This window comes from Macrosteles quadrilineatus, unplaced genomic scaffold (assembly GCF_028750875.1).
Source record: "Macrosteles quadrilineatus isolate MER2022 unplaced genomic scaffold, UCM_ALF_1.0 Scaffold_1__1_contigs__length_201487025, whole genome shotgun sequence".
Classification (NCBI taxonomy): Eukaryota; Metazoa; Arthropoda; class Insecta; order Hemiptera; family Cicadellidae; genus Macrosteles; species Macrosteles quadrilineatus.
Genome location: NW_026542594.1, coordinates 69,266,073 through 69,280,803, shown reverse-complemented (window position 1 = coordinate 69,280,803; position 14,731 = coordinate 69,266,073). Strand labels below are relative to the sequence as shown.

General features: G+C 43.2%; 1 protein-coding gene across 4 annotated transcripts in view; it reads right to left on the bottom strand.

The window, feature by feature from the left end:
• The window catches only part of LOC128983538 (protein TFG-like), a 143,274-nt gene that overhangs the window by 33,418 nt on the left and 95,125 nt on the right, over positions 1-14,731 (bottom strand). For all 4 annotated transcript variants that reach the window (XM_054402841.1, XM_054402844.1, XM_054402842.1 and 1 more), the window contains exon 5: positions 2,765-2,861. In XM_054402841.1, the coding sequence (XP_054258816.1) occupies positions 2,765-2,861 (97 nt within the window). The remainder of the gene's footprint in view (positions 1-2,764; positions 2,862-14,731) is intronic.

Below are 14,731 nucleotides of genomic sequence, written 5' to 3'. Positions count from 1 at the left end.
CCACGGCAATTTAAAATTGTAGATAACTTAATCTAATCGTCATAAACAGTTCCCACACTCCGGACAGCTCGCTTCGACTACTTCCTTCACCACTTCCTACCTGTCGGACCTAATTCCCTATCCCTTCCAATAGCATTTTAGGATTGCAGATGCATCAATCTAATCGTCATAAACAGTTCCCACACTCCGGACAGCTCGCCTTGGCTACTTCCTTCACCACTTCCTACGTCGTGGACCTGTTTTCATCCCTTCCCATAGCATTTTAATATTGCAGATGCCTCAATCTAATCGTCATAAAAAGTTCCCACACTCCGGACAGCTTGCCTTGACTACTTCCTTCACCACTTCCTACGTCGTGGACCTGTTTTCATCCCTTCCCATAGCATTTTAGGATTGCAGATGCCTCAATCTAATCGTCATAAACAGTTCCCACACTCCGAACATCTCGCCTTACTACTTCCTTCACCACTTCCTACGTCGTGGACCTGTTTTCATCCCTTCCCATAGCATTTTAGGATTGCAGATGCCTCAATCTAATCGTCAAAAACAGTTCCCACACTCCGAACATCTCGCCTTACTACTTCCTTCACCACTTCCTACGTCGTGGACCTGTTTTCATCCCTTCCCATAGCATTTTAGGATTGCAGATGGCTCAATCTAATCGTCATAAACAGTTCCCACACTCCGAACATCTCGCCTTACTACTTCCTTCACCACTTCCTACGTCGTGGACCTGTTTTCATCCCTTCCCATAGCATTTTAGGATTGCAGATGGCTCAATCTAATCGTCATAAACAGTTCCCACACTCCGGACAGCTCGCTTCGACTACTTCCTTCACCACTTCCTACCTGTCGGACCTAATTCCCTATCCCTTCCAATAGCATTTTAGGATTGCAGATGCATCAATCTAATCGTCATAAACAGTTCCCACACTCCGGACAGCTCGCCTTGGCTACTTCCTTCACCACTTCCTACGTCGTGGACCTGTTTTCATCCCTTCCCATAGCATTTTAATATTGCAGATGCCTCAATCTAATCGTCATAAAAAGTTCCCACACTCCGGACAGCTTGCCTTGACTACTTCCTTCACCACTTCCTACGTCGTGGACCTGTTTTCATCCCTTCCCATAGCATTTTAGGATTGCAGATGCCTCAATCTAATCGTCATAAACAGTTCCCACACTCCGAACATCTCGCCTTACTACTTCCTTCACCACTTCCTACGTCGTGGACCTGTTTTCATCCCTTCCCATAGCATTTTAGGATTGCAGATGCCTCAATCTAATCGTCATAAACAGTTCCCACACTCCGAACATCTCGCCTTACTACTTCCTTCACCACTTCCTACGTCGTGGACCTGTTTTCATCCCTTCCCATAGCATTTTAGGATTGCAGATGGCTCAATCTAATCGTCATAAACAGTTCCCACACTCCGAACATCTCGCCTTACTACTTCCTTCACCACTTCCTACGTCGTGGACCTGTTTTCATCCCTTCCCATAGCATTTTAGGATTGCAGATGGCTCAATCTAATCGTCATAAACAGTTCCCACACTCCGGACAGCTCGCCTTGACTACTTCCTTCACCACTTCCTACGTCATGGACCTGTTTTCATCCCTTCCCATAGAATTTTAGGAATGCAGATACCTTAATCTAATCGTCATAAACAGTTTACATTCTTCAGACTGCTAGCCGTTACTACTTCCTTCACCACTTCCTACGTCACGCACCTCAAGCTAGTGTCGTCATTTGATTACATTTATAATCTATACCGTTTCTGTTCTAATATCTGTGGAATTATGCTATTAGCAATTTCTTTATTTACTGCATTCAAAAGTCAACAGCTGATCATATGTCTTTGTTTATGTGTCAAATACTGCTTCCATAAGGATTACATTGAAACTTTGAGACCCGGTGGGGCGGATTCCTGAGAGACTTTTTTAACGCCATATAGATGTTGGCACTCACCGATATGGTCTTTATCACCAGGCAAAATTTGAAAACGATTGATTCAGCCGTCTAGGAGGAGTTTGCGTATTACGAAATGCATAAGAGTCGATGTATAAGAGCTTCGCTCGCTCCGCTCAATAAACAAAAAAACAAATTATACTATTCAAAACAAACAATCCACTGTCCAGCTGGTTTTAAACTGTCTTTTGGTGCACTTACCACAAATTTCAAGTAAACTTTTATTTAGCATTTAAAATTCCCTATCAAACGACACCAAGTTAAAAATCTAAAAAAAAAATAATGGAAATATCACAATTATTAATTGTAAAATGAGGCAAACCTGACTAGCTTAGCCCTATTCTAACTCATTTTACAACATATTTTTTTGATATTTCCGTTATTTGTCATTCAATTTTTTTTAACATTTTTTACCTTTTTATCTCATTAAAAAAAATACATTTTACCCTAGTTGTGTGTGGTAGGGCAGAGCCCTTTGGGAATTTGATTAAACCAATAATTTCCGGCAAATCTACTCATTCTGAGCTTCATTTTTATGTGCCATATCCTTATATTTTTATTAAGTCAATGACCTTTATCAATGACGACAAATTTGACAGTATCACTTACATATGGATATAAGAACAAAATAGATCAATGAAAAAATATATTATGGGCTATTAATTTTACATGAAATATTGTTCGTTAGTAACCTTTCAAAGAGGAACACACTTTTTTGAGGTCCCCACTAACAATTACAGTACTGTACTGTATTGATTATGGAATAAACCCAAGTAAGTAAGCAGGACACTAACTGTAGTGGTCAGCAGTTGAACTGGACACCTCAGGGTCTCGTATGTCAATGAGATCTAAGAGGTGGTTCACTTGGTCTCGGACACGTTTCAACTCTTTCTGTAAACAAAACAATGTAACATAGTCAACAATGAGACTAAACAAAACTTTTTTAATGGTGTTATCAATTTCAATCAATACTGTTGTCTCGCCTAGCTTATTCTTTTCCATTGTAGTAGAGTAGAACAAAATAGAAAACACCCCAGCCGCAGCAAACCTGCAGACTAAGCAAATTTCCATTTGCCTGATTTGATTTTCAATTAATTCTATTTAAATAAAATTAGGTATAACAAGTAACTAGGTTTGCTGCTACAGGGAGGCTAATTAAGTGTGTTATAAGTATAATATTAATAGCTTAGTATAAAAGAAATAAATTTACCAAGTTTTATCAAAATATATCCATAAACAAGCAAATAAAAACAGTTTACGATATTCTCCATAAGAATAATTTTTGCTTGAGTTATCATGCTAACTTACACATATATATATACTAGCTGTAACCCGCGGGCTTTGCCCCGTTTAACTTCTTAATTTTCAAGATTATCTCGTTCGCATGGCTCAATCACGTCCTGGTTGAAGTTTGTTCGCTACGCTCACTCACCTTTAGGTTGGAGCTCGTTCGCTGCGCTCACTTGCCTTCAGGTTAGCTTGTTCGCTACGCTAACTCGCCTCCAGGTTGAAGTTCGTTCGCTACGCTCACTCACCTTTTGGTTGCAAATTAGCTGTTGTCATAAATGTAAAAGAAATAATAGTGCTGCACCCTGTTGGTAATCCTTGTAACTTTAATGCTATTGAACATCATAGAACAGAACCAACTTGTTTAGCTGTTAAGATTCAATAATTCCATTTCTCATAAGGTTAACATGGGAAACTCCAGAGCCACTGGGGCGGAGCCCGAAAGGATTTTTGAAATAAGAATATGCCTATATGTTAATCGGGAATTAGGGATGGTCAAGCCTCGAAATTTCGGGAAATTTTCGGGAAATTTTAAATCTCGTTACACGAGACGAGATTTCTTTTTGGCCGAGATTTTTACCGAGACGGGAATAAAAAAAAAAAAAAAAAAAAAAAAATTAAAAACGCCTTCAGAAAGTCAATGCAATACCCGCAATACAGGAGCGTGTTGTAGTTGCGTTTCCTTTGTGAAGGCGTTCTTATTTAATTAATTCTTTAAATGTAAATATTACTTTAATTATTTTAATAATATTACTTTAATAACATTTGAGAAGTTTTGTAAAGTGTAAGCAGTGTGAGAAATGTTTTATTACTATAAAAAGTCAAAACAAGTAGCTATTTTATAAAAATTAATATTGCTTTTATTTTATGATTTATTTTATTTTAGGATAAGTTGAACTCTATCCTAACTGATATCACTATGTTTCCTAATCGTAGGCATTTTTAATAAGTTAGGCGTGATTAATAAAAAAATGTTATGCTGATGTTTTTTAATAAAAGATTGTAAATATTCTTGCCTATTATCATTATTTTTGTATTTAAACAATTATTAGTCATCTAACAATGTTACAAAATCAGGTAAAAATTTTGAACGTGCATTTCCCGTTGTGTATGAGAAGGGAAATCCCGTCTCGATCTCGTCTCGAAATTTTATGAGAAATAAAAAATCTCGTCTCGTCTCGTCTCGAACTAAAAATCCAATCTCGTCCATCCCTATCGGGAATGTGAGCTATCATCATGCCAAATTTCAGCACAATCAAAATCCAATCTCGTCCATCCCTATCGGGAATGTGAGCTATCATCATGCCAAATTTCAGCACAATCCGACCAGTATTTTTCGCGTTCACTTGCCACAAACATACATCCATACATCCATCCATACATCCATACATCCAAACTTTCTCATTTATAATATTATATATATATATATATATATATATATATATAGTAGGATATATACAGGGTGTCCATAAAAAACGTTTCAGGACTTTGGGAAATGAATCCCCATACTAAAAGGAAGAAAAAAGTTTATGGGAAGGTATGTCCGAAAATGCATATTAACCCAGATATCCGCCATTTTGTTTTTTATACAAAAATATTTTTATCTGTAAAGTTTTTTATTCGACGATTATGAAATTTGGTATACATGTTAGCATACACAAGACCTATAATAGAAAAAATAATAAAGTTGTTCCGATTGTAAATTTCAAAATGGCGGCCGTTTGAATTTTTCTAACTTAAATAACTCAAAAACGGCTAATTCTATGAAAAAATGTCAAGAATACTTTTTTTAGCATTTTTAATTTCCTATCAAACGATACCAAGATCAAAAAGATCGGACAAAAGATAACTGAAATATAACGTTTTTTGTGTAAAAATAAGGCAAAAATTAAGGGTTCCCCGACTAACTTTGCCTTATTTTTACACAAAAAACTTTATATTTCAGTTATCTTTTGTTCGATCTTTTTGATCTTGGTATCGTTTGATAGGAAATTAAAAATGCTAAAAAAAAGTATTTCTGAGTCGACATGACTCCCGGTCACTGCGCAATCGTTGACATGTCCACGTTTCGCAGCACCATCGTGAACTTGTCCCACAGTCACTGTGCCATTGTCAACATGTCCTGCTTTGCGGGGCCATCGTGAACTTGTCCCGCGGTCACCATCGTGACCATGACTCACGGTCACGGCGCCATCGTCAACGTATTTTCACTCCTTTTTCATCGACATGTCCTGCGTTCATGACACCATCACCGACATGTCTTGCAGTCACGGTGCGATCGTCATTATGTCCCCAGTTTGCGGTGCCATCTTATACTTCTCCTGCGATTACATGGACCTCGTCATCGCTTACTGGGTTCGTGGAACTATCGTGATTTTCTGTGGCAACCATGGAGGTATAATCATTGTCAGTCACCATACTGGCGAAGTCTCCCATGATTGCGAAAACAACGTCGTCACTCGCGGCGCTGTAAAATTATTGATGACAAATCAACTAACAAATCCCAATTTAAATGTGGATGGGATCCTGATGATCGAAAATCTTTTTCCCCAAAGATTTTGGGACTTACCTACACATATAAAAAAAATCCCTCCAAAGCAACTCGATTTGGTTTAAGACCCAAGGGCCAACTTTTTTTACCCAGCCTGAAGTAAAACAATCCTCTAAAGGGTACTTTCGTATTATCGTAGGCCACTTATTTTACAGCGCGCTGCGGCGGTTATTTTAGGTTGGGTTTTTATAAATACGTTTGTAGGACTTTCCTCGTTTTGTTATGAACCGAACGATACCAGATGAGTAATAAAACATTTATGATAAGTTGATAACCCAACCTAACATAACAGCTGCAGCGTGCTGTATAAGGGTGGCCTCCGTATAATACGAAAGTACCCCGTAAAGTTTACAGTTAATTTGTTACCAATCAAGGCTGTTGTAATCTATAAGTACTGGGTGGCGCAAAAAGAACGCATGGATTTTGAAATGCTATAAGTTTGTTTATTATAAACACACAATGGGGGTTAAGGGAGTGTGGTAGTTCCTCGGACAGCCAAGGCTGCATTGACATCTGCAACTGAGGAACTATTTCACTCCCAGGGGCATTATAATGGTGCTCAAGACCGTCCGAGAAGGTCGGCACAAAAAATGAAGTGCAGGCCTGTGTAGTCCGATGACTGCACCGTTCATGTCGTGGCCCCTGTCACGCTGATCTCGGCGGATCTAGGCTGGAGTCCCGAAAGACTCCCTGGTGTGGGGCAGCAGCATCACCAAAACTGGGTGTTCGTAACTGGCCTAGGGCTTGCTTCTCTGAGAACAGGACGCTCACCCAGACGTTCGGGTATAGCAGGAGCTATGCCTGAGCACTGCGGGCCCTGGGCTAAGGTGGAATGCGACCCTTGCTGAGAGTCTCGTGGCACTGGGGGCCTAAATCAAGAGTGTCTCAAACGGAGCCTGCTGGGCACCAGGGGAAACCCAGCAGTATGTACCCCTTACCTCTCTAATCGGGTCACTGGAGAGGTGGACTGCAGAAACCCGGTACTCGTGGGACAAACATGGAGACAAAAACGGCGGAAGCCAAAAAAACAATCAATTCAGAGGCAGAAATGACTCAACAAACACAGGCATTAGTGCCTCAAAACGCAGGGGTAGCAACTCCTCAAACAGCAGAGGTCCTTATGGCACCTCCAGTAGAGGAAGCTCCCCAAACTACTGTAAGATCAGAGCTCAACCAAGAGATCGATGGAACTCAGGGTGAGCTAATGGTCACAAACTCCGAGGAAGAACAACTCCTGGATGAAACCAGCGGTGATGACAAAGAAATCACCGAGAAAGCCAAGAAACTCAAGCTGCGGGACAGAATTCCAAAAATGGGAGGAGCCCGCCAAAGAAGATACATATGGTACAGGAAACAGGGCCACTCCATAGAAGAGGCAGCAGAACTGAGCCTGCAGATTAGCAGGAGATTAGACCTCAAAACGAGGGCAAGAACCAAGGGACAAGCAAAAGGCCTAGATAAAAAAATACTACGCCGGAGGTCCCAAACCCGAACAAGAAGGCAAGAGGAGGAGAGGTGTTGGCAGAGGCTGGAACCCCGCATCAGAGGGTTCAACATCAACCTTCCAAGCTCTCCTTTAAACAGGCAGCAGAGGGGGTCAGAATTGGCGTAATACACACAAACTTCCCTGAAGTAATTCTCACAAATGAAGAGATGGAAGCTGTCCAGGACAAAATCCTGCAGCTAATCTGGAGCTTTAATATCCAACACAGGAGGCAAGGGTACCTAGTACTGGTCTGTAAGGACGAGAACACCGCAAGGTGGATCAAGTCCAAAGAAGGACAGCTAGGTGACTCTCTCCGTGTGATTCCCGAAGGAGATATTCCGAAGACCAAGGTGGCATTGGCTTTCTTCCCAAACAGCAACCAGCTCAAAACAGAAGAAATCCTACTGTGGCTGGAAAAACTAAACAAAGGGCTAAAAGCCACAAGCTGGGGAGCCCTCAACAGAATTGTGGACGGGACCACAGTCCAACTTTACTTGGCTGTGGATCCACTCACAGGGGCAAAACTAGAGAAGGAAGGACCGATAACGGCCTACTTCAGGATGGGAATGGTGACGCTGAAGCCGAAGGGCAGAAGAACAGGAGGGACTGAGGACAAAAACCCCACAGTCAAAGATCCACCTGCAGCTGCCCTAGGTGCAGCACCTCCAGACCAAGAAATTCTGGAAACAGAGGCTTCATCAAAGGAGGAGGAGGTGAAGGGACCAGTTGGCACCACACCACCCAACTCCACTGAGGCCAAAGAAAAAGAGAAGGAGAAGGAGATGAGTAGAGGAAGTGATAACACAAGAGCGGGCAGCTCTCATCACTTCCCCATATTCCGAAAAAACCAGACCAGAGAAGAGGGAGGAGAGGTGGAAGGGTCCCTCAGTAAGGTCTGAGAAAAGCCCGAGAAGACCAGAAAAAGGGGATTCAGGGTATCGTCCTCGAGGTGGGAGAGGAGGACATCACTCCCCCGAGAGGAGGAGGAGGAGAGACCACAGGGATTAAATTCCTACAAGCAAATCTCCAGCACAACAAAGGAGCCACAGCACTCCTGAGTCGGAGATTTGCCATACAAGGGCTGGATATTGCCCTCATCCAAGAACCCTGGGTCGCAAGGGGATCGATTAGAGGACTCCCAACTCAGGTGGGTAAATTAATATATGAGAGATCAGATGTAAGGCCTAGAGCCTGCATACTGGTCTCTCCAAATGTAAGATGTTTTACAGTTCCAGAGTTCATCAATAGAGACCTAGTCACTGTCTCGGTGGACCTGATCACCGCCAACGGTTGCCAAAAGGCCTTAGTGGCCTCGGCATACTTCCCGAATCCTGGGGACACCTGCCCCCCAAAGGCAGTGGAACACCTGGTGCAATATGCGCGCAGCAAAGGGATGCCTCTAATCCTAGGCTGTGACGCCAACGCTCAGCACATCATCTGGGGGAGCACCGACACCAATGAAAGAGGTAAGGATCTCCTAGAGTACATATTTAAGGTTGACTTAGAAATAGAGAATCGGGGTAACAAACCTACCTTTATCAATAGGATAAGACAGGAAGTCCTAGGTTTAACACTATCAACCAACCTTAAGAACCATGAAATTAGAGGATGGCATGTCTCTGAGGAGGCCTCACTGTCGGACCACACACACATTCGATTCGAGGTAGAGGCTAACCTGGAGAGGTGTTTATCCTACAGAGTCCCCAAACAAACCAATTGGAAGGGATACAGAGAATCCCTACAAATGGAGTTGGAAGGAACAATGGTACATACCAGAACAGTAGAAGGCTTAGAAGAGCTAGCGGAGTCTGTTGAAACCGCAATACAAAAAGCCTTTGAGGTAAACTGCCCCCTCAGATCCAAAAGGGTGTCGAGAGACGTACCTTGGTGGAATGAGAAGCTGAGCAGAATGAGATCAAAACTCAGGAAACTCTTCAATGCTACGCGGAGGACAGGCGATCGTGACGCCTACCCGAGGGCCTTGACGGAGTACAATCTGGAAATCAAAAAGTCCAAAAGAAGGACTTGGAGGCTTTTCTGCGAAAGGCTGTCCAGCCTACCAGAAACAGCCAGACTTCAGAAAGCACTACAAAGTGAACAATCCAACCCTTTGGGCGCAGTAATGGCAAATGATGGCCATCTCACGACCAACATGCACGACACTCTAAAGGAGATGCTAAGAGTACACTTCCCGGAGAGCTGTCCCTTAGGGGAAGGAGCTAATTGGCCACGCCCAGGGAAGTCTCCTAGGGAGGTGGCGCTAGCCAGAAGGGTGTCGGAGGGTGTCGGGAAAGATATTCAAACCAGAGGTTGTGAAATGGGCAGTAAACTCTTTCAGCTAGGGATGGACGGGTCCCGAAATTTCGGGAATTTTTCGGGGAAAAAATATTCCCGATTATCGGGACGGGATTACATTTGACTCGAGATAGGTCCGCGAAAGCAGGAGACGAAGTCATTTCGACGATTACGCCGTGACCGCGGAGTCATAACGACGATCGCGTCGTGACCGCGGAGTCCTACCGACGATCGCGCCGTGACCGTAAGTCATACCGACGATTGCGCCGTGACCGCGGAGTCCTACCGACGATCGCGCCGTGACCGCGAGTCATACCGACGATCGTGCCGTGACCGCGGAGTCCTACCGATGATCGCGCCGTGACCGCGGAGTCCTACCGACGATGGCGCCGTGACCGCGGAGTCATACTGACGATCGCGCCGTGACCGCGGAGTCATACTGACGATCGCGCCGTGATGGCGGAGTCATGCTGACGATCGAGCCGTGATCGTGAGTCATACCGAAGATCATGCCGTGACCGCGAGTCATACCGACGATAACCCCGTGACCGCGGAGTCATACCGACGATCGCGCCGTGACCGTGGAGTCATACCGACGATAACCCCGTGACCGCGAGTCATGACGACGATCGCGCCGTGACCGCGACTCATGACGACGATCGCGCCGTGACCGCGAGTCATGACGACGATCGCGCCGTGACCGCGAGTCATGACGACGATCGCGCCGTGACCGCGAGTCATACAGACGATCACCCCGTGACCCGCGAGTCACAAGTTTCTATAGGTACCTGTAAATTGTTACACATTTTTTTGTTTTTATAGATCAGTGCCACAAATGGTGAAAATTGATTTCGTATGTCTTTTTTGGTAACTGCAATACAGTACTTTCTTTTTATGCACAGAAAAAAATCCCGTCCCGTTCCGTCCCGAAAATCGGGAAGGAAATAAAAATCCCGTCCCGTCCCGTCCCGAAATAAAAATTCAATCCCGTCCATCCCTACTTTCAGCCCTTTCAAATCTCCTGGGATAGATGGCATATTCCCTGCTCTCTTGCAAGAAGGCATGGAGGACCTAGTGGACCTCCTTGTTGCATTGTACAGGGGCAGTTATGCATTTGGACACATCCCAACTTGTTGGAGAAGAGCCAGAGTGGTGTTCCTACGGAAGAAAGGAAAAGAACCAACTCAGCCTAAATCCTACAGACCAATATGTTTAACCTCATTCATGGTAAAGGCTATGGAGAAGATCATTAACAGGCACGTGAGGGATGAGATTCTCATGAACTCAAGCCTGAATGTGAACCAACATGCCTTTATGATGGGCAAATCGACTACAACAGCGCTTCACATAGCCTGGTAGTGAGAATAGAAAACACATTAGATCACAAGGAAATCCTAGCAGGAGTCTTCATGGACATCCAAGGAGCCTTTGATAATGTGTCCTATCAGTCAATAGAGGAAGCACTGACAGACAGAGAAATTCCTCAAGAAATAGTGTGCTGGATAATGGCTCTGCTCCAAAGCAGAGAAATATCAGCCACGGTTGGAGACTCGTCGGTTATAGTCGAGGCCAGAAGAGGGTGTCCGCAAGGAGGAGTTTTATCTCCCCTGCTATGGACACTTGTGGTTATGGGCACTGCTGAGAGAAGCTGAACAAACAGGCATTGACCTACAGGCATTTGCAGATGATCTAGTGCTGACCGTGAGAGGGAAATACAAAGGTACCATTGAGGACCTTACCCAGCGGGCGGTAGACTACATCGACAATTGGTGTAACACAAAGGGTTTGACAATCAACCCCACAAAAACTGAAATAGTGACCTTCACGAGAAAAAGGAGGACCAAAATCTCCCCACCCCAAATTAGGGGAATGAGGGTCAAGTCAGTCAAGGAGACTAAATATCTGGGTGTATACTTAGATCAGAAGTTGACTTGGAACAGGCACATAGATCATGTCATCGCCAAGGGAACAGGAGCCATGGGCGCCTGTAGAAGAACATTTGGCAAAAAATTGGGTCTCAACCCTAGACTGATCTGGTGGATATATGAAACTATAGTCAAACCTATGGTGGAATACGCAGCCCTGGTGTGGTGGCAGAAGGCAGAGCAAACTGGGGCAGCTGCAAAGCTGCAACAACTGCAAAGACTTGCTTGCACAGGGGTATGTGGCACAACAAGATCATGCCCGACAGTGGTGATGGAGTCAATTTTAGGCGCACTCCCACTCGGGCTGGATATAAAGAAAAGGGCAGCATTAACAGCCCTTAAGACTTGTAGTAAAGGAGAAATATCTTCTTTGAGAAGGACGGGTCACATGTCAATCCTAAGGGAACTCCCAAGTTTAGATATGGAAATGACGGTCTTAGATCTTATGATTAGGAAGTACGACTTTGATAAACCCTACCAAGTGGCCATTGGAGACAGAGGAGAATGGCAGAAGGTAAGGGATAAAACAGGAAAGTCGGCGATGGTGTTTTACACAGACGGATCGCGGAGGGAGGGCAGGTCGGGACTTGGAGTGTATGGTATTGGAACCTACCTCTCAAAGGCCCTCGGTGAAACGCCGACTGTCTTCCAGGCGGAAGTCATGGCAATAGAGCATTGCGCGAGACTGCAGTTGGACAAAGGCCTGAAGAGGAGAGGGGTGCTTATCCTCTCAGACAGCCAAGCTGCTCTCAAAGCAATTGACGCCTGCGTGGTGGAATCTAAAGTTGTGCAGAGCTGCAGGAACACCCTCAAGGCCCTGAGCGAACACAACAGAATCCAACTTGCATGGATCCCAGGTCACGCTGAGCACGAAGGCAACGAAAGGGCTGACGTCCTGGCGGGCGAGGGGGCAAAATCCGAACTCATTGGGCCTGAACCATGCTGCGGAGTCCCAGTGAGCAAGGGCCGATCAAAAATCTTAACCTGGGCAAAGGGACAACAAGAAAAGGTTTGGGAAAATACCCCAGGCCTGAGACAATCAAAGATGCTAATCAATCCTCTTAGTAAGGAATGGAGAAACATCTTCGACCTCCAAAAAGAAGAAATAAGCCTCCTGATAGGTCTACTTACAGGGCATGGCTATGTAAGGAAGTACCTTAAGACAATAGGACTTAGACAGACAGACCAGTGTAGATTCTGTCTCAACGAAACAGAATCAGCTGAGCACATATGGCTGGAATGTCCGGCGTTAGCCCATAAAAGGTTGAAACACCTAGGAAAGGAATTCCCGATGCCTACTGAAATAAGAGAAATGGGTGTGTACCAACTGATTGGCTTCGCAAGAAAACTTCGGTTAGGTGACTAAACAAAAAAAGGGTGCTACAAAAGATCTTGTAGGTCGAGGTAGCAAGGGGTAAGAATACCCCAGCCCCATGAGAGAAAAAAAAAACACACAATACTTTTTATAATACCAATACAACCAGCAATAAATCCAATTTAAGAATTGGTCATTGTGAAATCCAAAGTACCTTTTTAGGTTTTGAAAATAACATCGGAAAGGTGGCAACCTTCTGCATTCATACACATCAAAAGTCTCTCTTCAAAATTCTCCATAACTTTTGTCAAAGTGTGTCACGGATTTATAAGTTTTGTTCTAAATTAAGTAAGTATATAAATGTGGAAGCGTGAAATAAGTTTTATTTTTGACAATTAAAGTAGTTTAAGTTTCAGTTAACATCATCTTCTTGCTATTTGTTCAACTAGTACCACTCAATTGTTTTCTTTTTATATTCACAACATCTGGTATTAATTACATATGTTACAAACAGTCTTTTGGGAAATGTTATGGCTTTGCCACAATCCGGCCACTTGAGAAATTTCTTCAACACACCTGGTTAGTCTCATCACGGTTAATTTCAAGAGGGTAGAGTAATTTTAAAGGTCGAATTATTTTCTTTTTGTTGCTTGTAGTGACTGTTACGCTTCTGATATTTCCATCTCTGCTTGAGTGTAGTTCATTAATTCGACCAAGTCTCCAACATCCTCTGGGTAAATTATCGTGAATAAGGACAATATCTCCAATACTGGGGAATTGTGAAGACCGGCAACGTCTCTCTTCCAAAGAACCCAAAATGTGTTTATGAGGTTCTGTCCTTTTTTCCAAGTTTGAAGTAAATGTTCACTGTTGGATAGCTTATGGTCTGGATTAGTTGTCTTTTCACTCATTTCAATTCCATTTTTCCCGTGAAAATTCAGGAAATGACCGGGAGTTAAGATACAATCTGATAAACTGGCTTCACTAGAAGAGACGTACACTAAAGGTCTTGAATTCAATACCGCTTCAATTTCAGTTAAAGTAGTTTCCAACTGAGTAAATGTAAGTACTGTCGGACCGATTGTCTTTCTTAAACACCTCTTTACTAGGGATATAAGTCGCTCATAGAAACCGCCCATCCAAGGTGTTAGTTCAGGAATAAAACAGAACTCACATCCCTCATTATTTATGTATGATAAAACACTAGAGTCGTTGAAGTTTTTTCTCCAAATCAAATATCTTCAGTAAATGAAGCGGCGAGTTTGAATTAAGGAGCATTGTCTAGAAATATTTGTTTTGGTTTACCTCTTCTGCTTATGAACCGTTTGAGACATAGAAGAAATTCTTCAGTTGTTAAATCGTTAACTAGCTCTAGATGAATGGCTCTTGTTGTAAGACAAGTAAATATGCAGCCATAAACTTTCCTTAAATCTCCAGAGTCATTGTTGTGATAGTCTTTAACGTATAATGGGCCGAAGTAATCGAGTCCAGTGTTGCTAAATGGGATCTGCTCTGTAACCCTCTCTTTTGGAAGTGGAGGCATGGGTGGCAATTTGTATGGACCACCCTCCCAACGAATACAAGTTAAACATTTCTTGATAGTTTTGTAGACTTGAGATCTTCCACACAAAATCCAGTATTCTTGTCTTATTTCTGCCAGAGTATGTTGAACTCCAAAATGAAATAAAGCATTATGGTAGTGTTGTATCACTAGAGTTGAGAAGTATTCATTTTTTGGTAGAAGTTTAGGGTGTTTCTGGAGTATTGAAAGTTCAGCATATGAAAGCCTTCCAGAACATTTAAGCAGGCCCTCATAGTCAAGAAACAGTTTCAATTGTTTTTTAAGTGGATCTCCTTTATTGGTTTCGATGTTACTTATAGTTTCGGAAAAGTGTTTCCTTT